The sequence below is a fragment of the Oryctolagus cuniculus genome, chromosome 3 (assembly GCF_964237555.1).
Source record: "Oryctolagus cuniculus chromosome 3, mOryCun1.1, whole genome shotgun sequence".
Taxonomy (NCBI): domain Eukaryota; kingdom Metazoa; phylum Chordata; class Mammalia; order Lagomorpha; family Leporidae; genus Oryctolagus; species Oryctolagus cuniculus.
In genome coordinates, this window is record NC_091434.1 from 83,401,542 (window position 1) to 83,428,954 (window position 27,413).

Sequence of the window (27,413 nt, forward strand, 5' to 3'; positions counted from 1 at the left end):
GGAGACAAGAGCCTAAAGAGAACTTACAAGAGAGCCTTTGATGTCAGCATCACAGGGTCCAGCATGGTGCTGACTAAAGATGCATTCAAACATCTGTAACAATCAAAAGCGTGAAACATTTTTTAAAACAAAAACTAAGACCTAACACTCCTACTCATCTATTAAAGGAATCTAAATTGATATTGGGAGCACCCAGGCAGGAATGTGAACCTCGAGTCTCCAGTGGGAGACATATGGAGCAATATAAAACATATTGCCATATTCTATCATTCATTTCCATTCTCACCACTCAAAAATTATAAAGGGCTGGGAACCAGCCAGTTTGGGAGACCAGCAACATAAAATCCTACACATGCAGGTAAATCTGACATTTCTTCTGTTTTGACAGATAATCTCTTTAAATGGTTGTTGAAAGCATCCCAAACAAGTAGCACTGCATGGCCTACTTCTTCATTATCACAGTGTGGTCTTTCACAAAATTCTCTCAGTGACTTTTAGGATTTCTACTTTTATCGAATAGAGTTAATTAATGGATGGATGCTCACCGATTAAATGTCTATTTGTCTTTATTCTGGAAATTTGAACAAATACATTTTTTTTTGACAGGCAGAGTGGACAATGAGAGAGAGACAGAGAGAAAGGTCTTCCTTTGCCGTTGGTTCACCCTCCAATGGCCGCCGTGGCCGGCGCGCTGCGGCCGGCGCACCGCGCTAATCCGAAGGCAGGAGCCAGGTCCTTATCCTGGTCTCCCATGGGGTGCAGGGCCCAAGCACTTGGGCCATCCTCCACTGCACTCCCTGGCCACAGCAGAGAGCTGGCCTGGAAGAGGGGCAACCGGGACAGAATCCGGTGCCCTGACCAGGACGAGAACCCGGTGTGCCGGCGCCGCAAGGCGGAGGATTAGCCTACTGAGCCGCGATGCCGGCCTGAACAAATACATTTGTATATTGCTGTCCTGACTTTGTAACCTGGTTACTTTTGAGTTTCTCAGTAGTTTCATTCATTTGAGCGCTGCTCCTAAATTTAAGTTACATACAAATTTCTGTATTTTTCTACACATATTAACTGTTGAGTAAGAGTTAAAATATTACCTTGTATTTAAAGATGAAATCTCAGTAGCTTGAATAAAATTCCAAATTGTATTACACTGTTTTGCTACCAATAAATTACTGCCTTATTTTCAATTTATATTTTCCTCATCTTAAAACTTGTCCTTAAATTTTGTCACACACCACTGGTGCCCTTTAATAGTCTACTAATCAAAGTTACTCCTGCAGCAAATGTTCAGATTTTTGGATTCATATTTAAAATCCAAATATTTAGCACTGTCAAAAGTTTTGGCAATTATCTCTTAGCTCCTTATAATTTCCACTGTAATTCATAATTTTATGTTTTAATTGTTTTCTAGGTGTATTTCCCAGTTTCTTAAAAACATGGAAACTTAGTTTTTAGTTTTTATTTTTTGGCAATGAATTTACCTTGCAATTACTTAACACCTTTTATCCTGTAGGCATTATAAGTAGTTTCTCAATGAACTGCCTCAGAATCTTCTTTGATATGGACACTGGTCTTCACAGTGCCTTGGTCAATCCATATTTTCCATTACGCACCTGGGATTCCCCTCAGTCACCCCAAGGAATCTGTCAAAATAGCTATTCACGATTTCCAAGTTTTGGCCTTACTTGGAATATTTCATAATACATTTAAAACAAACTACCTGTATTAGTCTGTTTTCTGTTGTTTTATTTACATACCCATGGCTGGGTAGCTATTATTCAGCTCACAATTCTAGATGTTCAGGGCATGGCACCAGCATCAGTTCAGCTCTGGTGAGGACCACATGTGAATGGCATCATGAGGGTAGACGCATGTCAAAGAGGGAGCAATCAATCACAAGGCAGGACAGAAAGTCAAAGAGAGGGGATGGGCATTCTTGCTACTTCCCACCAGACTCTGCCTCTTGAAGTCTCCCGCCACCACCGAAAAGACCAAGTTCCCAACATATAGAGCCTTAGGGGATGCACTCAAGCCACATTCAAGCCATAGCATGACCTTCAACTCAGCACAACATTCTATTGAATACACTTACATTTTTAAACCTTCATTAATTATAATCAGATTAAGCTTTCAATCATGAAAAGGAGATATCACAACATACTTTAAGATTTTTATTTGTATCTAGTATTTGCTTTGGCTTCCATTTTAACTAGTATATTTAAAATTTTGCTCAGTCTGTCTCTTTATCTGTTTGTAAAACATTCCATTAGTTTCTGTGAGTTCTTAGCAAGGTTAAGCTCGTTGTGTGCTTTAGCTTTCTTCACGGCTCTTGATTTTATGCCACTTTTTCAAATAAATGCCTGTGGACATCCCAGGTCTTAAAGCATTCACCCTGTGGGGAAGCCGAATTTCTCCTTACCCTGGCCCTCAACTGTAATGACCTTGAATTCACTTTGGACTCATAACCAATGTGGTGAGAAGCAGGACCTAATAGACTGAGATGGAATAAACAGCTCCCCAATGCTATAATCCTTTCTGATATTCCAACAACTGATAACAGTCCCCAGTAGGTAACTGTCAGGTTATGGCTAGTTTTGTTTTTCCTATGTTTGGAAACAGGGTCCTCGTCTTTTCCTTTCAGTTAGATAATGACTGACTAGGAAATAAATCCTTAGCATTAGCAACTTAAATTGAGAACAACTAGAACAGTTTGACAAAATTAAACAATCTATCATGATCATTCTTCCCAGCACAGTGTGGAGAGCTCTTCAGCCTTCTCCTACATTAGCCTGTTCAGGTAAAATCACAGACCTGAAGGTCAGTATGTTGTAAACCAGACAATGAAGGTGAACTGAAGGTCCTAATTGAAGAAGAGGGGAGCTGGGAGGCAAACTATCTCCACTCACCATTTTGCTGCCCTGAAGGGGCTCGGAGGACCTAGTTTGATAAATCAGTTGTCTAGCAATCATACTCTGAAAGCTACTTCTTGATATTTAACTACATTTTTTTGGGAACCTCTTCCAAATTTATTTAATGTTAATTCACAAACAAGCTCAACAAAAACAAAAGTGAAAACTCTCCCTCCAGAGCCGTGTTTTTTTCTTGACTGAGGCTTCTCTATACCATGTTACCAGAGACTCTGGGCAATCCTCCATTGCTTGGAAACTGATTCTCTCTGAGAAAGGCCCACTGATAAATTCTTCCTGGCTTTTCCTCTGGATATCCACTAGCCCTCTCTCTTTTGAAGCTTATTCTTAAGATCTCAGTAGCCAGGGAAAGAGAAACTGAATTTGTTATTTTTTTTGGTGTGATTGTGTTATGACTTTGCCTCTGAAAATGGTACATGTCTATAATTTGAAACAAGCAAGGCATAAGAAATGAGACAGGGTAAGGGGTCTTTTCTCATAATTATTTATATGATCTGAAGGTGACAATGAGGTTACAGAAAAGGAAGAGCACTTGAATTAAAAATGATGTCTTTCATGTAGGATACAACTGCCCCTGACCCATCTGCAACAGGACACAGCCATCACTGGCAGAGATGGATTTGTCAAACCAGGTCTATTCCTAGCCAGTTAGTTCTGTGACCAACAGAATGAGCAAATAAGACAGCTATAGGAAGGCAGGTCTGATATTTCATGGACCACAGAAACGGCCAAAGGCACAGGGTCTCACTCATCTACTTATATTTCTCTTCCACTGATACTTTACCTCTTAGAATATACTTTCAAAATTTTAGTTTTAGGGTTGGCATTTAGTGTAGTAGTTATGCCAGTGAGGATGCCACATTCTACTGGAGTGCCTAGGTGTGACTTCTGGCTCTGGCTCCTGATTCCAACTCCCAGAAAATGCACATTCTGGGAGACGGCAATGATAGCTCAAGTCGTTGGGTTCTCATCATCCAGGTGGGGGACCTGGATTGACTTCCCAGCTTCCACTTTCGGCCTGGGCCAGTCCTAGTCACTGCAGGCATATACAAGAGGATGCAGGCACTTAGGGAGCAATCAGCAAATGGGAGCTTGCTTTCTATCTGTCATCCTCCCCCTCTCTCTTCTCTATATGTCTCCCAACTATGTAAATAATTTAAAAGATTTAGTGTTTAAAAATTCATGAGCAACAGGGACAGCAAAAAAGTATGACATAAAGTACAGTCTGTTTCCACTGGCTAACAGCAAGTTTGAGTAAAATGTGTGACCAGCCACTGCAGTGAACGTTTTTAGACTCATTCCTGGCCCTATTTTTTTTTTTTTCATTATTGTTTTTTGAGTTCATCATCCCATTTTTCCCTCATACTACTCAATCTTATTTTTGGACCTTTCTAACTACTGTATAAAATGCATTCCAGGAAAAAGTATGATATAAATAAATAATATTATGACCAGTTTCCCAAAGAGAAAATTACTTATTTGATGCCCAGCAAGAACATTAAAGGAACAGGAAATACAATTCAAGCAACCTTCATGGGGACTAGAGGTGAACACATTTCAGAAGATGTTAAATAATCTTTGACAAAAGCATTTTGTGTTAGTGCTTTGAATCTATGAATAAAAGATTCAGAAGACCATATGGGAAGGGGAAGATCAAAAAGGATGTAGTACTAGACAAAAATGAGACAAACAGTTCCCTCTGCTATCCCCATAAATTATACAGGAAGCATGACTTCTGTTTAAGCCCAGCCCATAACAGGTGTTCAGCAAGTCAAAGTAGAAATCAGAATGGAAGGTTTTCTAACATTTTAGTTGACAATTTAAAGAATAAGAGCAACTGAAATGAAATGAGTAAATGGCTAAACACAACACCAGACTTTTTTCCCCTAAGTGTGCTGCCAAAACCTACAATCTTATTTAAACAAAGAGTTTACCTTGGAATGCTCATAGATGGGCTACTGAGAATTATGTGTGCAAGATCTACTACTGTCTTCCTTATTTGATTCTTCCTACACCTTCCAATAATAAACATAAAGGGAATATTTTTTTTTTTTTTTGACAGGTAGAGTTATAGACAGAGAGAGAAACAGAAAGAAAGGTCTTCCTTCCGCTGGTTCACTCTCCAAATGTCCGCCACAGCCGGTGCTGCACCGATCTGAAGCCAGGAGCCAAGTGCTTCTTCCTGGTCTCCCATGCAGTTGCAGAGGCTCAAGCACTTGGGCCATCCTCCACTGCCCTCCGGGGACACAGCAGAGAGCTGGACTGGAAGAGGAGCAGCCGGGACTAGAACCTGGCACCATATGGGATGCTGGCGCCGCAGGCAGAGGATTAACCAAGTGAGCCACGGCACTGGTCCCAGAAAGGGACTATTTTTTAGAATTTAAAAACAAAAACAGAAAAAGCAAACACAAATATACTCTTTATATTTAGAAGTGCATAAAACAATTTAAATCTTATAATTTTAAACAAAGCTGGCTCTGGTAAGGGAAGGGTAAAATTCCTGTCTTTCAACTTGTATAAGACCAAGCATAGCACAACAAGGGACAAAGCTGTACATCTCTGTAAGAGACACACTGGCACCCAAAGCACTCAAAACTCATAAATAGCTTTGTTGATGATGCATGTTTTTACTTGGCACATTACTTAGTATTTAAAATGTTTTGAAAAGTGCATGTCAAATTCTACTTAAAAGAAATTATAAATATTATTTAGCTTCAGTGTTTTAAAAATTTATTTACGTGAAAGAGAGAGTAAGAGGGAGACGGGGAGGGAGGGGAAGAGAGAGTTATCTTCATCAGCTGGTTTATTCCCCAAATGGCTTCAAGAGCCAGGGCCTGGAACTCCATCTTGGTCTCCCAGATGGGTGGCAGGGGCTCCAGTACTTGGACCATCTTCTACTGCCTTCCCAGGTGCATTAACAGGAATCTGGATCAAATAAAGAATGCCAGTGACACAAGCAGTGGATTAACTTGCTGTGCCCCAACACAGGCCCTTTATCCTTGATTTCTGTTTAACATTTACTCCCTGATCATTTACCCTGCTGGGATATTCAAACGCAAATGATTAATTCACATACAATTCCTTGACATTAATGTAAAGGTACTATTAAATTTGATGTGTCTAAAGATTGGCAAAGTACCATTTTGTATGTTGAATACAAAGAGTATGCACTTATTTTTAATTTTTATGAATAGTAAGTTTACATTCAAAGAAAAAATATATTCTCATTATTCTAATTAAAGAAAGAATACTTTTCTTAAATTTTTGCTGGGGTTGTTGAAAAAAAAAAACTGCTTGTATCTCAGCATTTTCAACTCCTGATCCACGGACAAGCACTAAAAATAGCTGTTTCAGTGCTTAAGGAGGAATGGATGTGGGATAGAATACAGACCCAGGATCATCAATAACTGTCCTGGAAAAAGAATAGACCCATAAGGCTGCAGTCAATAGTCAGCACTGCATACCACCGTGTCTCTAGGAAGCAAGACATCTGGGATCTAGGAAAGTGGGTCTAAACTGCCTTAAACCCCTCTTGGAAACATTCATGGATCCCTCATTTGTCCCACATCTCCTTAACACACTCTTGTTTCCTTCTCTTCACTTTTAATGCTACACATAAGTATGTACAGGATTTCCAAACTACTGCATAGGGGAAAGAAACAGAAAGAAAGACTAGCAGCAGTGACATTGATAATGAAGGGTCAGGTAGAGGGTCTTTTTTTTTTTTTAAGATTTATTTATTTATTTGAAAGTCAGGGTTTCAGTAAGAGAGACAGAGGGAGGGAGGGAGGGAGGGAGGGAGGGAGGGAGGGAGGGAGGGAGAGAAAGAAAGAAAGAGGGAGGAAGAGAGAGAGAGAGAGAGAGAGAGAAAGAAAGAGAGATCTTGTATCTGCTAGTACACCCCACATGGCTGCAATGATCAGGGCTGGGGCAGGCTGAAGCCGTGAGCCAGGAGTTTCATCTATGTCTCCCTCCTGGGTGCACGAGTCCAAGCACTTGGACCAGCTTCTAATGCTTTCCCTGACACATTAGCAGGGAGCTGGATCAGAAGTGCAGTAGCTGGGACTCAAACTGGCGCCCATATGGGATGCTGACACTGCAGGTGGAGGCTTAATTTTCTACAACACCAGCCCCTAACTTCTGATCTTATGTGTACATTTTGTTGAGTTTTGATAAATGTGTACATCTGTATAACTACCACTCCAATCAAGATATAGGACATTCGGGATGCTGGCACTATAGATGGTGGCTTAACCGCCTAGAAGGTCTTTTTTAAAATTTTTTTAACTTTTATTTAATAAATATAAATTGCCAAAGTACAGCTTTTGGATTACAATGGCTCTCCCCTCCCCCCATAACTTCCCTCCCACCCGCAACCCTCCCATCTACCGATCCCTCTCCCATTCCATTCACATCAAGATTCATTTTCAATTCTCTTTATATACAGAAGATCAATTTAGTATATATTTAGTAAAGATTTCAACAGTTTGCACCCACATAGAAACACAAAATGTAAAGTACTATTTGAGTACTATTTATAGCATTAATTCACATTGTACGACACATTAAGAACAGAGATCCTGCATGAAGAGTAAGTGCACAGTGACTCCTGTTGTTGACTTAACAATTGACACTCTTGTTTATGGCATCAGTAATCACCCTAGGCTCTTGTCATAAGTTGCCAAGGCTATGGAAGCCTTTTGAGTTCGCCAACTCCGATCTTATTTAGACAAGGTCATAGTCAAAGTGGGAGTTCTCTCCTCCCTTCAGAGAAAGGTACCTCCTTCTTTGATGGCCCGTTCTTTCCACTGGGATCTCACTCGAGGAGATCTTTCATTTAGGTGTTTGGTTTTTTGTTTTTTTTTTTTTTTTTGCCAGAGTGTCTTGGCTTTCCATGCCTGAAATACTCTCATGGGCTCTTCAGCCAGATCTGAATGCCTTAAGGGCTGATTCTGAGGCCAGAGTGCTGTTTAGGACATCTGCCATTCTATAAGTCTGCTGTGTATCTGGCTTCCCATGTTGGATCCTTCTCTCCTTTTTAATTCTATCAGTTAGTATTAGCAGACACTAAACTTGTTTATGTGATCCCTTTGACTCTTAATCCTATCATTATGATCAATTGTGAACTGAAACTGATCGCTTTGACTAGTGAGTTGGTATTGGTACATGCCACCTTGATGGGATTGAATTGGAATCCCCTGGTATGTTTCTAACTCCACCACTTGGGGCAAGTCAGATTGAGCATGTCCCAAATTGTACATCTCCTCCCTCTCTTATTCCTACTCTTATATTTAACAGGGATCACTTTTCAGTTCAATTTAAACACCTAAGAATAATTGTGTGTTAATTACAGAGTTCAACCAATAGTATTAAGTAGAACAAAAAAAGCATACTGATAAACATTTGGTGACCTGTAAACACTGTACAGTGGGTGAATTGGCTTCCTCCATAGCAAAAATACAAGGTGAGTCTTAAATTTCTAACTTTAATGTCCAGGATTCTTCTTTGGAGAAATATGACTGCAAAGAAGTATGGTATATAGTATGACAGAAGAGATGGTTGATAAGCTGATTCTTTCTCTCCTTTTCTTCCTTCCCCACTGTTTGCCAGAATGAGTCAGCATTACCAATAGAGAAGGCATAATGGAATCTAAGGAGCATATTGTATACATTCATAATCTATGCAATTTTAAAATTCAAGCTAAAAACTGGTCTCTGGAGAAGAGCCAGAGCTGGGCCAATCCAAAGCCAGGAGCCAGGGGTTTCTTCCAGGTCTTACATGCGGGTAACAGGGGTCCAAGCACTTGGGCAATCTTCTCTCCTTTCCCAGGCCATACCAGAGAGCTACATTGGAAGAGTTGCTGCCGGGATTAGAACCAGCACCCATATGGGAAGCTGGCGCCACAGGTGGAGACTTAGCACACTAAGCCACAGCACCAGCCCCCACCCAGCAGATTTTAAAAAATGTTAAGAAATACTGACTTTAAGAAATGTAATCACAATAATGTTATAAAAAACCCCCCAAAAATGGTTAAATTTTAAAATATAAATTCAGTCACATTATTAAAGGTTGACTCATCTAACAATGTAAAACCGTTGTTACCCAACATTTAAAACATACACAATAAAAACCAGTTCACGAGCCAGGCATTTGGCCTAGCGGTTAAGAAGTTGCTTGGGAAGCCCGTATCCCATACAACAGTGCCTGGGTTTAAGTTATGGTTTCACTCCCAATTCTGATTCCGGCTTCCTACTAATGCAGATATTGGAAGGCAGCAGGTGATGGTTTAACTAGTTAGGTCATTGTCACCTAAAAGGGAGATCCAGATTAGGATCTAAGTTTCTGGCTTTGGATTGGCTGGGCCCCAGTTGTTGAGGGCATTTGCGGAGTGAATGGATGGATGGGAGTTCTCTCCCTATCAAAGAGAATAAGTAAATAAACATCTTTTCAAGTATCTAGTCAGTATTTAAATCCCTGGTCTATTTGAATAAAGACCAAAACAAGGTCCACATGTTGTATTGCTTGGTTTCTCTAAAAAACCTCTTTTCATGTACACTTTTGACCTCCTTCCTCCTTTCCTGCTGGGAATTATTTCATTTGTGCTATAGAACTCCTGAGATTGTGCATCTAATTAATGCATCAGCGCACTGTCATTTAAAATGCTCTTCTATATCTTGTATTTCTCATAACTGTTATTTAGATTGAGATGCTTGAACAATTTGAGGCAAGGACATACTGTAGGTGATGATCTGCACTTCCCACTGTGTCACATCAACAGACCACAGTTTCTGTCTCCTTTTTGTGACACTCAAGTGATACATGAGTGGGTTCAGGTGTTGTTGGCCTGATACATCCATTATTAAATCCCCTATCAACTTTTCAGCTGATGATTTTAGGAGCCATTGATAAGCACTGTTTTAGATCTACTATTAGTTGCAAAATTCAACCAAGATTTTAACTTGCAGTTTTATTCCTAATTTAGGACTCTTTTCAATAATATAATTTCTGCCTTTGAATTTATGTTCATAAGAAATACAACAAAATATCACTTACTATTTGAGATTCTTTATTGAAAAATGTTTTACTAATGCTACTTAAATAGCTATGTGTCCATGCTCTGTGCTTCTTAAGAACCAGTTCTTGTTATTGTGGCTAATAATTTTAATTATTCTGTGACTCAAGCAGCCCATTATTAATATAACTAAAGCAAGAGAGTAGATCAATCTTTAACTGACTTAGACTGAAGCAAAGACTCTACACCACAGAATCCTAAACTTAGAGGTTATTTTTGTTCATTCCCCATAGAGGCTCTAAGAAGTAAACCTACTTAAACCCTGAAGATTTTTCTTGCCTTGGGTTATAAGCAGTTCACTAACACAAACCAAATGTTTTATCTAAATTATTTGATGGTGGTTAAAATGTATAATTGTTTTAATGTATGATTATTTAGTTGTTAAAATTTATAGCCTACAGGCTTTTCCCTTCTTCAGTTTTAGAGTGTTTTTCCTGATTTAATCATGGAGGAACACAACAGCAGAGTAGAAAAATCTATGCAAAACCAGATTAGATTGATTTGTTATTAAATAGATTGTGAAGCCTCAGGGAGGACTGCTATAATAACAATTCAGACACTACAAAGTCTGGCAAATTTGTCAGGTGTTTTTCCTCCCTGGGCAGACATGCCATGTTCATTTTTACAGCCAGCTGATTAACTGCTGAAAATGCACTAATGGATGGCCTTCACTTTTAGGTAGATAATCACATTTCCAATCTTCTTTCCCATACATCATTGGATTAGAGCTGTGTTCTGAAGGGTTAAGGAAATATCTCATTACACACATCACTCTTTCCACTCTTAACTTGTCAAGTGGTGATAAGAAGGAGAGCTTAATATCAACTTTCCTTTATCTCATCATTATTGTTCTAGTAACTACACGAAAAATGGTAAATGTTTCCCCCTAAAATAAGTAACAACACAAAAGGTAGTAGTGGCAATATGGTTTTCTTTCTTTTTTATTTAACAGATAGAGTTATAGACAGTGAGAGAGAGACAGAGAGAAAGGTCTATCCTTCCGTTGGTTCACTCCCCTAATGGCCGCTATGTCCGGCGCTGTGCCGATCTGAAGCCAGGAGCCGGGTGCTTCCTCCTGGTCTCCCATGCAGTCGCAGGGACCCAAGCACTTGGGCCATCCTCCACTGCATTCCCGGGCCACAGCAGATAGCTGGACTGGAAGAGAAGCAACCGGACTAGTACCCGGTGCCCCAACCAGGACTAGAACCCGGGGTGCCGGCGCCGCAGGTGGAGGATTAGCCAAGTGAGCCATGGCGCCGGCCGACATTATGGTTTTCCAGAACTTTACATGATTTACTCATGACATGTTTGTAATTAACTAAGAAGAGAAACAGAAGCCACTTCAGAGTTTCCAGAAGGGAGAAACAAAAGAATGGTAGTGGAGACGAAACCAGAGGCAGGGGTTCTATTGTTGTCTCAGTGCCACAAGCACAGCTTTTATATAGACTGAGTGTATTTGGTGGAGGACTGACAGGTCTCCCCAAAACATTTCTTGACAACCCAGTGGTAAACCAATAGCAAAATACTACCTTTAGGAGAAAATGTCTTTCTAATGTTAGATTTGGGTGCACAATAATAATTAAAACCAAATCAACCCAAAGACATTACCACCAGGACCAAAAAACAAAATGCTATTGAGCACTCAAAGGGTAACAAGGACAAAACAGCTATTAGCTCTGGTGTGAGTTATGTAGTAGGTGTTCAGTGGCTGCTCTTCTCTTCCTTATAACCAAACATACGTATTTTCACCTAAGGGTATGATAATCAAAGATAAAATAAGGTTTCCTGGGATACTACCAGAACAGACAATGTAATCTGATCAATATAGTGCCCTTCACAAAACAGAAATGATCAAAATAAAGGCATATATGAGTATTTCATGCTGTTACTAAGGCACCTAGTCATCTAGTATGTTGTGCACAATGTCTTTCCTGCTAGAATTAAAAAAAAAAAAAAAAAAAAACTCTTGGTTTTTATATATTGGTATCTTTAGCAAAAAGCAAAGGCATGAACATATATTGAGTGAATTTGGAAAAATAATCATAAGTATTTGTAGTAGTAAATAAATGTAAAATACCAAAAGAAATGAGAAAACAGAAAAAGGAAATAATATTTTTCCTATCTGTTTGGGCTTTCATGTATGGTATGTTGAAGGCTTAGATAATATGTGGTCTATTATTATATATCACATATGGATGGTTGTCATAATATTATGTTTGTATTCTAAAAACAGATCAATATAATATAGTGTGTGCTATCATGTGTTAGGACACGTACTACTTACAGGAATATACCCTAGAGTTATTTTTTTCAAAAATTAATGATAGTATCAAAAATAATTACCCAGATTAGAAAAATGAACAAAGAATATGGAAAGAAAACTGAACTAAAATAGACTAGACGCATATGAAAATATAGTCAACCCCACCAGAAATCAAAAAAATGCAAAGTAAAAAGAGATAACACTAAATCAATTTATTTTAAGTTTTTGAATAAGAAACAAGGAGCAGCTCAAAACTTTTCATATACTGATCAGGAGGGTGCATTTGTTGAACTAATTTGGAAAGCAAGTAACCAAGATCTGAAAAATTGAAAATATGCATTATGACCTAAATATTCTACTAATTGTAAATTTTCCAGAATCTTACACATGTGAGCTAGGAGACATGTTCAGGAATGTTCACTGTTGCATAACTTACAATACTGTAAATCCTTAGCAGGGAGATGGCTCAACAGCTTAACAATATGATACAAATACTCATGTATAAGAACAGCTTAAAAATGAAGTACATATGCATATATCAATGTGGATATATCTCAGATAGAAAAATCATTGTACCCAATGATACACAGATAAACATTTGTGTATACCAACAAAACACAAGGGCCAGGCACTGTGGTGCAGCAGGCTAAGCTGCCACTTGTGATGTAGCCTGTATCAGAGCTCTGGCTGCTCTGCTCCAATCCAGCTCCCTGTTACCACGCTCAGGAAGGCAGCAGAGGGTGGCCCAACTACTTAGAGCCCTGTCACTCACGTGGGAAACCAGGATCAAATTCTTGGCTGCTGATGTAAGCCTCGCCTAGACCTGGTTGTTGCGGTCATTTGGAGAGTGAAACAGCAGATGGAAGACCCTTAACCGACCCCTCGCCCCATCACATTGCCTTTCAAAAAATAATCTTTTAAAAAAACAATAAAAATATCAGTCATATATATGATGTACATGATTATGTAGTTGACATATGAACACACACAGCAGACTGGAGGACTGCACAGCTGGCCAGTTTTAGCAATAGGAGAATAGGGCAAAGGGAGCACATTTCTGTTTTATTATTAATTTTTTTCCTGGCAAGAAGCTAGTATGATGAATTTTCATTTCATTTCAATTCTAGGATGGGAATACTTGAATATTTGTTATATCATTCTCTGTACTTTGAATTTTAACATTTCTTAAGAAGAAGATTAAAAAGTACAGACAACCTCTAAATCACAGTAATAAGAAAATAGAGTACTTAAGAGCATTGTTTTTTAAACATAGAAAAACTAATTCTTATAAGGCAGTAAAGGTAAAATTTTTCAAAAAACATCTTGGAACAATCCTATTCAGTCTACTTAGAGTACTTTATCAAACATAAACATAGTTCGCCGGCGCCGTGGCTCAATAGGCTAATCCTCCACCTTGCGGCGCCGGCACACCGGGTTCTAGTCCCGGTTGGGGCGCCGGATTCTGTCCCGGTTGCCCCTCTTCCAGGCCAGCTCTCTGCTATGGCCAGGGAGTGCAGTGGAGGATGGCCCAGGTGCTTGGGCCCTGCACCCCATGGGAGACCAGGAAAAGCACCTGGCTCCTGGCTCCTGCCAGGATCAGCGCGGTGCGCCGGCTGCAGCGGCGGCCATTGGAGGGTGAACCAGCGGCAAAGGAAGACCTTTCTCTCTCTGTCTCTCTCTCTCACTGTCCACTCTGCCTGTCAAAAAAAAAAAAAAAAAAAAAAAAAACAAACATAAACATAGTTTGAAAAAAACCTCATGATTTAGAGTAAGGGCCAGAAATAAAATTTCTCTTTGGGTTCAATAACTCATTACTGTAAAATAATTTAAGAATGGTAATTATACAATGTGAGCTAAGAAAAATTACAGAAAATAATTTCAATTAAACCAGTTCTTTAAAAGATAATTAAAGAATGGTATGGTACATATATTTTAGATGCATGGGCCTTTGGATTTTAAAAACTATTTTCCTCCTCATTAATTGGAACAATTAATACAGCAAAGATGTCTTCATATTTAACCAAATGTACTAAATTTATTTTAAAATAATCTGAAACTTTGATGCTACCTATAATCTTGATCTCTTTTGCGATTCTTTGCAACCACATTTATCCACTTAACATTTTATAAAGCTCAGTCTGAGACAGGGTTGTTTTTGCTTTGTTTTTTTTTTTTAAAGATTTATTTATTTATTTGAAAGGCAGAGTTACAGAGAGGCAGAGGCGGGGCGGGGGGAGAGAGAGAGAGAGAGAGAGGTGTTCCATCCACTGGTTCACTCCCCCCGCAGATGACTGTAATATCTGCAGTTGCGCCAGCCCGAAGCCAGGAGCCAGGAGCTTCCTCTGAGTCTCCCACGTGGGTGCAGGGGCCCAAGGACTTGGGCCATCTTCCACTGCTTTCCCAGGCCATAGCAGAAAGCTGGATCAGAAGTGGAGCAGCCGGGACTTGAGACTCGACTGCAGGCGGCGGCTTTACCTGCTAAGCCACAGCACTGGCCCCAATGAGACAGGGTTCTGAAATACTTACTGTGATTAAAATGCTTTGCTGTACAATGTTCTGGACTCATAAATGATTTTATTACATATGAAAAGTGGTTTAAAATTCAAATTCCACATGACCACATTCCCAGATTCAAACCAGTTAGCCTGATGGAATACTGTGTTAATTACCCTGGGCTCACAGGTCCTAGAGAAGACTTAGTTATACAAGTTTAATTCAAACGTGGAGAGATAGTTGCCACTTAGATGTGTACGTCCCAGATGAAACAGGCTCATGACTGGAATGGCAATGACAAACAGTAATTAAAATGCCTTCTAGAAGAACTGTGCTTGAGTGAACTGCTCTAGATAAATGAGTTCTGTAGGGCTGCAGGTCAGCCACAGACTCGTTTTTGCATCTTTCAGATGTGGGACTCCTTATTGTGCTTACAACAGGAGTTGCATCATAAAAATTCACTGGTACTAATTTGCTCATAAGAACAGCCATTTAATAAATATTCACTGCAGAATCCCAAAGAGTGTTTCTGATAATTACACTCAAACATGAAATAGTTTATTCTTCATTTAGTCTGAATTAGAAATGAAGTCAGGGAGCTCTTATTTGTTTATTCATTAAGAGAGTCACCAGTGACCAAATGTAGCATTAAGAAAGGAAACTTGGTGAACTATATTATGATGAACATTGCAAGAGTCCCAAACAGCTTTAGAAGTTAATCAACACAGACAACTAGCTTAGGAACAATCAAGAATTTACCATGACAGAAAGCGAAGTAGAAAGGTAGGAAGACAAGTCCTGCTAGAGAGTAGAAGCATGGGTGACAGGCCCAGGGAATCCTCCCTGTGCTCCCCCTCTCCCTTCTAATCTACGACTGCTTGGAGCAAAACCTTGGGGATTTTCCCACAACATAGCAGCACTATTCACAACAGTGGAAAGAACCCTATTGACATCTGGCAAAAGACAAACAAAATGTAGTATGCTCACACAATGGAATATTAAGTGGGAATAAAAAGGACTAACTACTGATACATATATGCTAAGGGGGCAGATATTGTAAAGTGCCACATATATGAAATGTGTACAGGAAAATCCATAGACACAAAACAGATTATGGTTCCCAGGGGTTGGGGAGAGGAAAGAACGAGGAGAAAACAGAAGTGGGTAGAGTCTTTTGGGGGTGATGAAATGCTCTAAAATTATACAGCAGTGAAGACTGCAGGACTCTGTGAACATGGGAAGCCAGCCCTGAATTGTACACTGTAAACTTACATTCCACAGCGTGCCAAATACGTCTCAATCAACTTATTATTTAATAACAATCAGAAGATCCTCAGGTTGTGGCAGATGAGAGCCTGAAGGTCAAAGGGACAGGATTTTATCAAACATCTTCCTGAAGTAGTAAATTAAATAAAGAATAAATGTCAAGGTACACACATTCAGTCTATTCAGACTATACTTTCAGAGAACGTATTATTTGAGGAGATCTATTTCACAATGACTTAAAAATAATCACTGAAGAAAAGACCTGAACCATGAAAAAGCCTTTTCTGCTACTGTCAGCCCTAGAACATTTTTAGAATTTTTAACAGTATCAGTGGAAGCCTGATGGGCACCGGCAGATGACCGACCATATACAGTATATATAAAAATCTGAATGGCAGTGGGGAGTCAAATCTTTTCATTAAAAAAATAACTTTTTATTTCTTGAGTGGAGATAAAAAGACCACTTGTCAAGATTGTATGACCTTCTTTGAAACCATGAAGAACTCGATTCTAGCTGGGCTTTAAGCTAACTGAGAAAGATAATCTTAAGGAGAGTGTGTGGTTATTTAATTTTAACACTGCCGTTATTGTGTGTGCCGGTATTTAATTTTAACACTCACTAGGCTGTTATGGGTAGGATTTTTCTCTACATATACAGTAGCTTCTTAAACCAGTGGCAGCCAGTTAAAGGACACACAATGTGAAGGCACCACTTGTTTCCAAATGGGATAATCAAATTTGCAAAATCATGTTCAGAAAGTCAAAATGAAAATTAAAACTGTGCTTTACTTCCAAAGTTGCTATTAATATCTATTTTTATAATTATGAAAAGCTTTTTAAATATCTTAACTTCAATATGTATGAAAATTTAGTGTTTATCTTAATTAAGTGGATAAACTATGATGTGTAAGACAAAGTATTTTAGTACAATTGATGGTACATAAAAATAAATTTGTTTGTTCATCATCTGCAGTTTATGTAAAAACAACTGATAAACAAAGGATAGGGTGGGGCTGGCACTGTGTCTTAACAGGTAAAGCCGCAGCCTGCAGTGCCAGCATCCCATATGGGCGATGGTTTGAGCCCTGGCTACTACACTTCTGATCCAGCTCTCTGCTATGGCCTGGGAAACCAGCAGAAGATGGCCCAAGTCCTTGGACCTCTGAACCCACGTGGGAGACCAGGAAGAAGCTCCTGGCTTCAGATCAGCACAGCTCCGGCTGTTGCAGTCAATTGGAGAGTGAACCAGCAGATGGAAGACCTCTCTCTCCCTCTGCCTCTCCTTCTTTCTCTGTGTAACTTTTTTTAAATAAATAAATAAATCCTTTTTCTTTTTTTAAAAAAGGGAATAAAGATTGGTTTCTGGGCAAGGTGAGATTGTAATCTTCCCTCAACAATAGCTTTGAAATTCTATGCTGCAAAATTTTAGAGAGAGTGTGTAGAATTCCAAGATGATAATATTTTCCTTTACCGAATCGTCAATTCTAACTATATTTTCTTAGTTTTCCACAGTTTTATTATCCAAGAAGCTGTTGTGTTCAGGAAATTTGAACATAGGCTGTATCTTGAAGGCTGAATTTATCTTGTAATATTTTACCTGACCAAATCTGCTATCCTCAGTGTACTTGCCATCAGAAGGGTTATAGTAATCTCCAACCACTAAAAATTAACATGGGGGGGGGTGTTCCAAGTTATTTGTCCCCTTGGGAATTTCTCTGAGAAGTGGCAGACATTAAAACATGTTTAAAGTAAAGTTCTGGCATATCCAAGTAGGACTTGAATGAGAGAAAAGTTACTCATAAGGAATTCTCAAAATTTAAAAATATTAAAAAAGGAATGAGGCAAAATTTTAAAAGCAGTGGCTTCTTTTAAGGGGGTATGTTGACTGTGGTGGTCACACAGCTGTATGCCAAAAGTGTTTGTCAAAAAGCATACAACTATTCTACAAAGGGGTGAACTTTCAGTAAATTTAATAAATCTGGCTTAAGAACAAAGCAGTTACCTCTGAATGGTAGAATTATGAGTTTTTCTCTTTATACCTTCTTGAATTTCACAAATGAGTATTTAATTACACAGCCAGCAAAATACAGAGTCTTGCCCACCCTGCCTGCATCTATGCCCTTGGGAGTATAGGTGGGCAGGTGAAGTCGCAGTTGGGTAGATGGGCAGAGTCTATGTGGGGTCCTCCCTGCAGTTTTGGTCCTTTTACTGTCACTAATCCACTGAAATCTCAACTCAACTCATGGGAGAGCAAAATCCCACTAGTGATTTTATAAGGAGAAAAAGAACAGATCTCACATGCATCAAGTTCAGATTTGAAGGTTGGTGCCCAGCCCACAGGACACATAGTTTAAGGGGCATATTTCTCTCCAAGACTCCTGTGCTGTGAGACTTTCCTGAGATGATCTGGACATCTCGGAGTCCTTTCTCTTGTTAAGGTGCACTCATTGTGCACCTGCACAGTGACACAGTGACTGGCAACTTAGGACATCTCATATCTCAGCACTCATTGCCATCCATGAGTAAAAAGCTCTGCAGGGGCCAACACTGTTGTGTAACAGGTAAAGTCACCACCTGCAATGCCAGCATCCCACATGGGTACCAGTTGGAGACCCGGCTTCTCCACTTCTGATCCAGCTCTCTGCTCTGGCCTGGGAAAGCAGTAGAAGATGGCCCAAGTTCTTCGGGCCATGCACCCACGTGGGAAGACCCGGAGGAATCTCCTGGCACCTAGCTTTGGATAGGCACTGCTCTGGCTTTGCAGCCAATTGGAGAGTGAACCAGCGATTGGAAGACTCTCTTTCTCTGCCTATTCTTCTCTCTCTGTGTAACCCTGCCTTTCAAATTAATAAATAAATCTTTAAAAAAAAAAAAAAACACCTCTCCAGATAGAATAGCAGGCTGCCTGCTTACTGGACTTGAAACTCATCCATGCATCCATCTACACATGAAAAGGATCAGCTTCAGCACAGCTGGAGTGTTAAAACTGGCCACCTGGAGAATTACTTATAGCTAAGGTACTGGGCTATCAATCTATTTTCCATTTAACAATAGAAGAAGTCTGTTTCCATAATTTATTGGCAAGAGACCACCAAGGACACAGCCTCTCTTATCTTATACTGCCCCAACTTACAGGAGTCTCTTCACTGGGACACACAGGATAAGTCACTCAAGTCTCAGTCCCAAGAACAGTGCCTTCTCCTGAACACCCTGGTTTATTTTTTATCTTACAATCATCTGAATCATGGATTTCATTAGCATGTCTGTCTTTACATGGCCACTCAGAACAAAAGTGGCTCGCTACTTCAGCAAATGTTATTAATACTACTTATATTTTGTATTGATCTTGACTTCATTTTGTTTCTCTTTTTTTTTCTTTAAAGATTTTATTTATTTGAAAGGCAGAGTTACAGACAGTGAGAGAGAGAGAGACAGAGACAAAGGTCTTCCTTCCGTTCCTACACCGATCCGAAACCAGGAGCCAGGTGCTTCCTTCTGGTCTCCCATGTGGGTGCAGGGGACCAAGCACTTGGGCAATCCTTCATTGCTTTCCCGGGCCACAGCAGAGAGCTGGATTGGAATTACAGCAGCCGGGACTAGAACCAATGCCCATATGGGATGCTGGCACCACAGGTGGAGGATTAACCTAGTGCACCATGGTGCTGGACCCTCATTTTATTTTTCTAAACTTTATCTTCTTTTTGACCTAAATTGTGCTTTTAAGCCAATTCAGTAAAGTTGCAGTTTACAAAGTAAAAATGCAAAAACACAGTTGCTTTTTTGTATACATTAATAATGAACTCACTGAAAGAAAAATTCTATTCACAAAAGTCACAAAATATCAAATAGTTAGGAATAAATTTAATCAAAGAAGTGAAAGATCTCTATAATGAAAATTATAAAATATTGATGAAAGACACATAAAAAATGAAAGATATTCCTTGCTCATGGATTAGAAGAATCAATATCACTAAAATGTACATACTACTTAAAGCAACCTACAGATTCAATGCAATCCCTATCAAAACATAAGTGACATTCTTTACAGAATTAGAAAAAACAATCCTAAAATTCATATGGAACTATAAAGGACCTAGAATAGCCAAAGCGATTCTGAGCACAGAAGAAAATATCAAATCAGGCTGGAGGCATCACAATAGTGACTTCAAACATACTACAAAGTGATAGCATTAAAATAGCATGGTACTGGGATAACATCTGACACATGGATCAATGGAACAAAAGAGGGAACCTAGAAATTAATCCACATACATAACACCAACTGCTTTTTTTTGACAAAAAAAAAAAAAAAAAAAAAAACACTGGAATAAGGATAATCTCTTCAATAAGTGGTGCTGGCAAAACCAGATGTCTATACATAGAAAAATGAAATTCAATCCATTCCTCTTACCACATACAATAATTAATCCAAGAGGATCAAATACCTAAATTTATGACCTGAGACTATGAAGCTGCTGGAAGAGAATGTAGGAGAAACACTCCAAGACACTGGTGTAAGTGACCACATCTTAGACAAGACCCGCCCCCTCGCAAAGCACAGGCAACAAAAGCAAAACCAATCAAATGGTATAAATCAAACTCAGAAGCTTCTGATCAGCAAAGGAAATGATCAAATGATCAAAACAGAGAAGAGACATCCAATACCTATTCAAAAAGTTTCAAACAGTTTTTAGAAGAGGTAAAATACTGGGGCCAGCCATGTGGCATAGCAGGCTAAGTCTCTGTCTGTGGTACCACCATCCCTTATGGGCACTGGTTCATATCCTGGCTGCTCCTGTTCTGATCCAGCTCCCTGCTAATGTTCCTGGGAAAGCAGTGGAAGACGGTCCAAGTGCTTGGGCCCCTGTACCCACATGGGAGACCCGGAAGAAGCTCCTGGTTCCTGTCCCAGCTCTGGCCGTTGTGGCCATTTGGGAGGTGAACCAGTGGATGGAAGATCTCTCTTCTCCCTTCCTCTGTCTGTAACTCTGGCTCTCCTATAAATAAATAAAATCTTTTTAAAAAGGAGAAGAAGTAAAATATTCAATATATAGGTAACTGTAGTATAATCAGAACAAAGCCATACCCTCCAATATATACATATAACTGTGAAATATATAAATATATAAATGCTGTATCCAGTGTAAATGCAAACTAAAACTTCTTTATTAACTCATTAAATAGTCTACCTCTAAGGAGGCAAAATAAGGAGGCAAAATCCACAAATATTAAACACACAGATGACTACAAGTGTACTAAGTGTAAATACAGGAAGGCTGTTAACTGACATTCCTGTGCACCTCAGGGCTTTAAGACTGCTCTGGTTATTTTCCATTTATGTCATTTTTGGATCTATGTTATCAATTCCAAATTTAGGGTAATTATGATATATTGATATTGCTAGTTTAATTGAAATTTTTTTGCAGCGAGTAAAAAAATGGAAAATTACATCAGAAATGAAGTTTTTACTATCTCTCATGAGTCATTCATAGAAACAAAAACAAAAAACAAAAACATTTGCTCCCTTTACTGACACAGTTTTCACTTTTTTATTTTTAATTACTATATTTTTCTTATTTATTTGAGAGGCACGTGGGGTGTGGGTGGAGAGAGAGACAGAGGGGAACATGAGCTCCCATGTGCTGATTCACTTGCCAAATGTCCACAACAGCTGCAGGAGCCAAAGCCAGGAGACAGAAACTCAATCCAGGTTCCCATGTGGGCAGCAGGAATCCAACTACTTGAGTCATCACTGCTGCCTCTCAGGAACCTGGAGTCAGGAGCAGGAGCCAGGAATGAAATGCAGGCATTCTGTGGGGGGATTACAGGATTCTAGTCGGTGTCCACCCACTAGGCCAAGTGCCATCCCCTTAACACGCTATTTTCTGATGATCTCCTGGCCAGTGTGTGAGCTTAGTAGTACCAGAGTAGATAACTGTGGCAACAGATTTCTTAAGATCCCCTGAAAAGCAGCCTGAAAAGTGTGAAGAGAAGATGTGAGAAAGGGCAGATAGAAACCCGAAGACATTCAGCAGCTGATCGAATGGCAAAGCAACCTTATTTGATGAGGCCAAACCTGGCGGGCTACATTAGTCTACTATGCAATCCACATCATCTAGATGGCAGCTAGCCTGCTGAGGGCCAATGCTGTGGGGGCGGGGTGGGCCTTCTCATCTCATAGAAGACTTAAAACAAGCCCAGAGAAACAAGGGTGAGGCATCAGAGGAAGTGAGAGATGCTTGGGAAATGCAGGAAGCAAGGGATAGTAAACACATGGGAATCAAAAGTGAAGGGGGATCAGTGCCGTGGCTCACTTGGTTAACCCTCCGCCTGTGGCGCTGGCATCCCATATGGGAGCTGGGTTCTAGTCCCGGTTGCTCCCCTTCCAGTCCAGCTCTCTGCTGTGGCCCGGGAGGGCAGTGGAGGATGGCCCAGGTGCTTGGGCCCTGCACCTGCATGGGAGACCAGGAGGAGGCACCTGGCTCCTGGCTGCGGATCCGCGCAGCACACCAGCTGTAGCAGATATTTGGGGGGTGAACCAACAGAAGGAAGACCTTTCTGTCTGTCTGTCTCTCTCATTGTCTGTAACTCTACTTGTCAAATACATTTAAAAAAAAAAAGTGAAGGGGAGTAGGGCAATTCAAGTAGATCAATTATCACTCCTACTAGAGTTCATTGAATGAAGAAACTCTTACTGATAACTCTGAAGATTCCACAATAGACTCCAGTCTGACTTCCCAGCCTCTGTATCTGCACTATGATGAAAGGAAAACTGCCTCCAACCACAACCCCATGCCCACACCAGTACAGCTGCTATTTTTCAGTACATCTTCTCTGCAGACTTAATAGAGCTCTCCACAAGCAAACACCAGCTTTACCTTCCCAACCTTGTAAACCACTGGGTCCTTTCAGGACATATCCTAGCCACTGCTAAGCCTCTTTAGAGCTCCAGGCCAACCACACTGTGGGATCATACGTGACTTCATACACAGCTGCTCTTTTTCTTTGGCGAGCTGTTCTTCCATTTCTGTAGGACCCAGTCAATCATCCAACATTTACAGACCAAGCCCCAAGGGATACGTCACGTATGATGAAACACAATGATTACTAGACGCAAAACACACAAAAATCACTGACAATAACTATTTTCCACATTAGGCTTTTATAGATATTTACAAACCTGTAGAGTCAGCCAATTGAACCACATATCCTTAAAATTATTTAATATTTTAAAACTTCAAGAAAAGTATGGAAAGTAATCTGAGAAGCAGACATCCATCAACCACCCCCTCACTTAACAGCTGTTAACATTTTGTCATGTTTGCTCCAAATGGCTCTGTTAAATGTTTCCTCCTTCTCTCTTCTTTTCTAGAGGTATCTCTATCTTAAATTGGTGTCACTCCAAAACATTTTTACACTTTTACTCTGTGTACATACATTGATAAACAATACCAAGCATCATTTAATTATTAAACACATGTTTATATTACTAGACATACATATATATACATATGTGTGTATATATATATATATATATACTTGAATGTCCATAGATGATATATACTTATATCTATACTTCTGCAACTTGGAGTTTTCAACCAAAAGCCCGTTTTGCAAACTGTCCATGTTGAGACATACAGATCCAGTTTAACTGCCCTCCAGTTCACTCATTTCCCATTTCCATGCTGATAGGTATGTCTGGTCTTTGGATTATTTTTAAAATAACGCAGCAATGGGCAGGCACTGCGGCTCACTAGGCTAATCCTCCGCCTGCGGTGCCAGCATCCCATATGAGTGCCGGATTCTGGCCCAGTTGCTCCTCTTCCAGTCCATCTCTCTGCTGTGGCCCGGGAAGGCAGTGGAGGATGGCCCAAGTGCTTGGGCCCTGCACCCGCATGGGAGACCAGGAGGAAGCACCTGGCTCCTGGCTTTGGATTAGCGCAACGCAGTGGCCGTAGCAGGCCACTCAGGGGGTGAACCAACGGAAAAAGGAAGACCTTTCTCTCTGTCTTTCTCTCTCACTGTGTAACTCTGCCTGTCAAAAAAAATAAGTAAATAAAAATAAAATAATGCAGCAATAAGCATCCTGCTATACACACCTATCAGACTTTCTCCAAAGGTATCCAGCTTTAAAAGTTCAAAGTACACTTTTTTGCTTACTGATTCTCATTAATTGTCAAGGTTTTTCATTTTAAAGATAAATATTTTAGTGCAATCTTTTTACAAAAGTCAGAATTAATCCCAAAACACATGAGACAAAAGACAATGTGAAACTGTCTTTCCTACCCCTCTTCTTAGTTCTGAGTGACACTCAGGTGCTATAATCTCTCACCTGGATTCCCTGGCTCCTGAGAGGGTTTTTCTATGGAGGTACAGTTGTCCAAATTGATGTTTCTGTGAGAGGAAACGCACTAGACTGTTCTAGTCTCCTAGCTTGCTAACATCAATTGGGTTTTGGCATTTGTGTTTATAGTGTTTGATAGTGAGCTCATCCTTAGTAGTGTCAGTTTTTCAGCTGAGGTTTCCTGAATAATGTGGATATTACATTTGGGCTCCAAACCTACATATTATACAAGCTTGGGGTTTGCCAAAGGTGTAGCCCTTTGAATGTCATGATTAATGCAGAGATTTTAAGCTCAAACATACCACTTTGAGCACACCCGAGACTGCATCCCTTCAACTCTACATGGAGAGTAAATTCAACTTTAGTGTTTATCTTGAGGTTTCACATCTGCCCTCAGAGCACCTGCAGAGGCAACTCAGGGTTTCCTGGTTCTGGCTTTCAGTTTCCTTTCTATTTTTTTTAAAAGCTTGATTTTATTTATTTATGTATTTCTATTTATTTATTTATTTAGTAGAGTTATAGACAGAGAGAGGGAGAGACAGAGGGAAAGATTTTCCATCCACTGGTTCATTCCCCAAATGGCCTCAATAGCCAGAGCTGGGCAGATCTGAAGCCAGGTGCCTGGAGCCTCCTCAGGGTTCCCATGTGAGTGCAGGGGCCCAAGCACTTGGCCCATCTTCTACTGCTTTCCCAGGCCATCAGCTGGATCGGAAGAGGGGCAGCTGGGACTTGAACCAGTGCCCATATGAGATGCTGGCACCACAGGTGGAGGCTTATAGTACTCACCACAGCACCAGCCCCTCCTTTCTATCTTTACTATCTAGAGATTCTCCTTTCTCTTTTATTACTTCTTTTTTTTTTTTTTGACAGGCAGAGTTAGATAGTGAGAGAGAGAGAGAAGAGAGAAAGGTCTTCCTTTTTCCGTTGGTTCACTCCCCAAATGGCTGCTATGGACATCGCTGTGCCGATCCAAAGCCAGGAGCCAGGTGCTTCCTCCTGGTCTCCCATGCGGGTGCAGGGCCCAAGCACTTGGGCCATCCTCCACTGCCTTCCCGGGCCACAGCAGAGAGATGGACTGGAGGAAGAGCAACCGGGACAGAATCCGGTGCCCCAACCAGGACTAGAATCCAGAGTGCCGGCGCTGCAGGTGGAGGATTAGCCTAGTGAGCCGCGGCACCGGCCTCATTACTTCCTTTAAGTATTGGTTTTTATTATTAATATATTAAGTATTTCTAGGAGTTCATCAAGAAAATTTCCATGTTGATTTTGTTATCTATTTTGCAAGAATAAGAAATTCTACCTAATTCTTTAAATGTTGAAATAATTTTTCCATTATTGCAAAATTCTATCCTTAGAAGTATATAATACCATGTCAATGAGTTTGTGAATTACTCTTTCTGGTTTTAATTTTTTTTATTTTTGACAGGCAGAGTGGACAGTGAGAGAGAGAGACAGAGAGAAAGGTCTTCCTTTACCGTTGGTTCACCCTCCAATGGCCGCTGCGGCCGGCGCGCTGCGGCCAGCACACCGCGCTGATCTGAAGCTGGGAGCCAGGTGCTTCTCCTGATCTCCCATGTGGGTGCAGGGCCCAAGCACTTGGGCCATCCTCCACTGAACTCCTGGGCCACAGCAGAGAGCTGGCCTGGAAGAGGAGCAACCGGGACAGAATCTGGTGCCCCGACCGGGACTAGAACCTGGTGTGCAGATTAGCCTATTGAGCTGCGGCGCCGCCCCTCTTTCTGGTTCTAAAGACATAGATAACTTTTTTAAAATATTGAAAATTAAAACTAATTTTATCTTGATAATTTTAACTTCCTTGATAAATTATTTCACTACGGGGCCGACATTGTGGTGTAGTGGGTAAAGCCACCACATGTGATGCCAGCTTCCCATATGGTTACTGGTTTGTGTCCCAGCTGCTCCACCTTCTATCCAGCTCCCTGCTAATGGACTGGAAAAAGCAGCAGAAGATGGCCCAAGTGCTTGAGCCCCTGCTGCTCTCATGGGAGACCCAGAGCTCCTGGCTCCTGGTATCAGCTGTTGTAGTCACCTGGGACGTGAACCAGCAGATGGAAGATCTCTCTCTCTGTCTCTCCCTCTCTCTCTGTAACTCTTTCAAATAAATGTATCTTTAAATAAATTACTTCACTAGGTATTGCAAAAACAGTTAAAATTTCTAATTTTTAATATTATACCTCGCTTATAATTGCTATATCTATAAAACTACCTAGATATTTAAAAAATGATCTTATAATTTTGTATTTGGTTCTTACTAATTTATGGACTTTTTGCATGCTCTATGCCTTACCAAACAGACAAATATACAAAAGTGTCCAGGGTCAGGAATGAAAAATTCATGTGAATTCAACTTGTCAACCTAATAGTTTTAAAATTGCACACTAGCAATCAGCTAGAAATGAGAAACTATCTGCTAAGGAGTTTTGCCTATGAGCAATAGAACATAGTGAAAACAGAACAATTATGAGATTAGAAATAACTGAGAGACAAGTTACTGTGTGTATAGCCACAATATAAGTCTTCAAACCAAGCTTAAAAGTAAAAACAGTAAAAGTATTTTATAGTAGTCTTAATAGGAATATGTAATTACTGCAAGAGAAATCTACACTTAGGATAAGCAGTGATTTAGCCATTTTGGAGATTATGATAGTAATGATTATGGTAATAACGTTTTAAAACAGCGTAAGAAGCCATTTAAATAAAAATAACAATCATGGTTAAATTTTTTTCCTATAATACATTTTCTATTTGCTATATTTGAATATACCAAATTAAATCATACAGCAATTAGCTCATATAGGAGTTACAAAGTTCTAGCAATAGTCAACATGGATTGAAGGCATTTTTAGAAGCTAACTAAATCTTACCATTTAGAACTATTTCTGTAAAAAAAATAAAAAATAAAAAGTACCTGGTCTTCAAAGTGCCGGCCAATTAGCTTTATCTAGTAATTAGCAATCAATCATGGGAATATCCATCAACTGTGTCTGCACATGAGAAATCAAATTTCTGAAAGTAGCATAGTAGCTTTTG

General features: G+C 40.0%; 1 protein-coding gene across 32 annotated transcripts in view; it reads right to left on the bottom strand.

The window, feature by feature from the left end:
* PKP4 (plakophilin 4) overlaps positions 1 to 27,413 on the bottom strand; it is a 255,756-nt gene that overhangs the window by 92,156 nt on the left and 136,187 nt on the right. For 12 of the 32 annotated variants that reach the window (XM_017342866.3, XM_070070829.1, XM_008258608.4 and 9 more), the window contains one exon: positions 28 to 93. The exons of the other annotated variants lie outside the window; for them this stretch is intronic. In XM_017342866.3, coding sequence (XP_017198355.1) covers positions 28 to 93 — 66 coding nt within the window. The remainder of the gene's footprint in view (positions 1 to 27; positions 94 to 27,413) is intronic. 32 annotated transcript variants of the gene reach the window in all.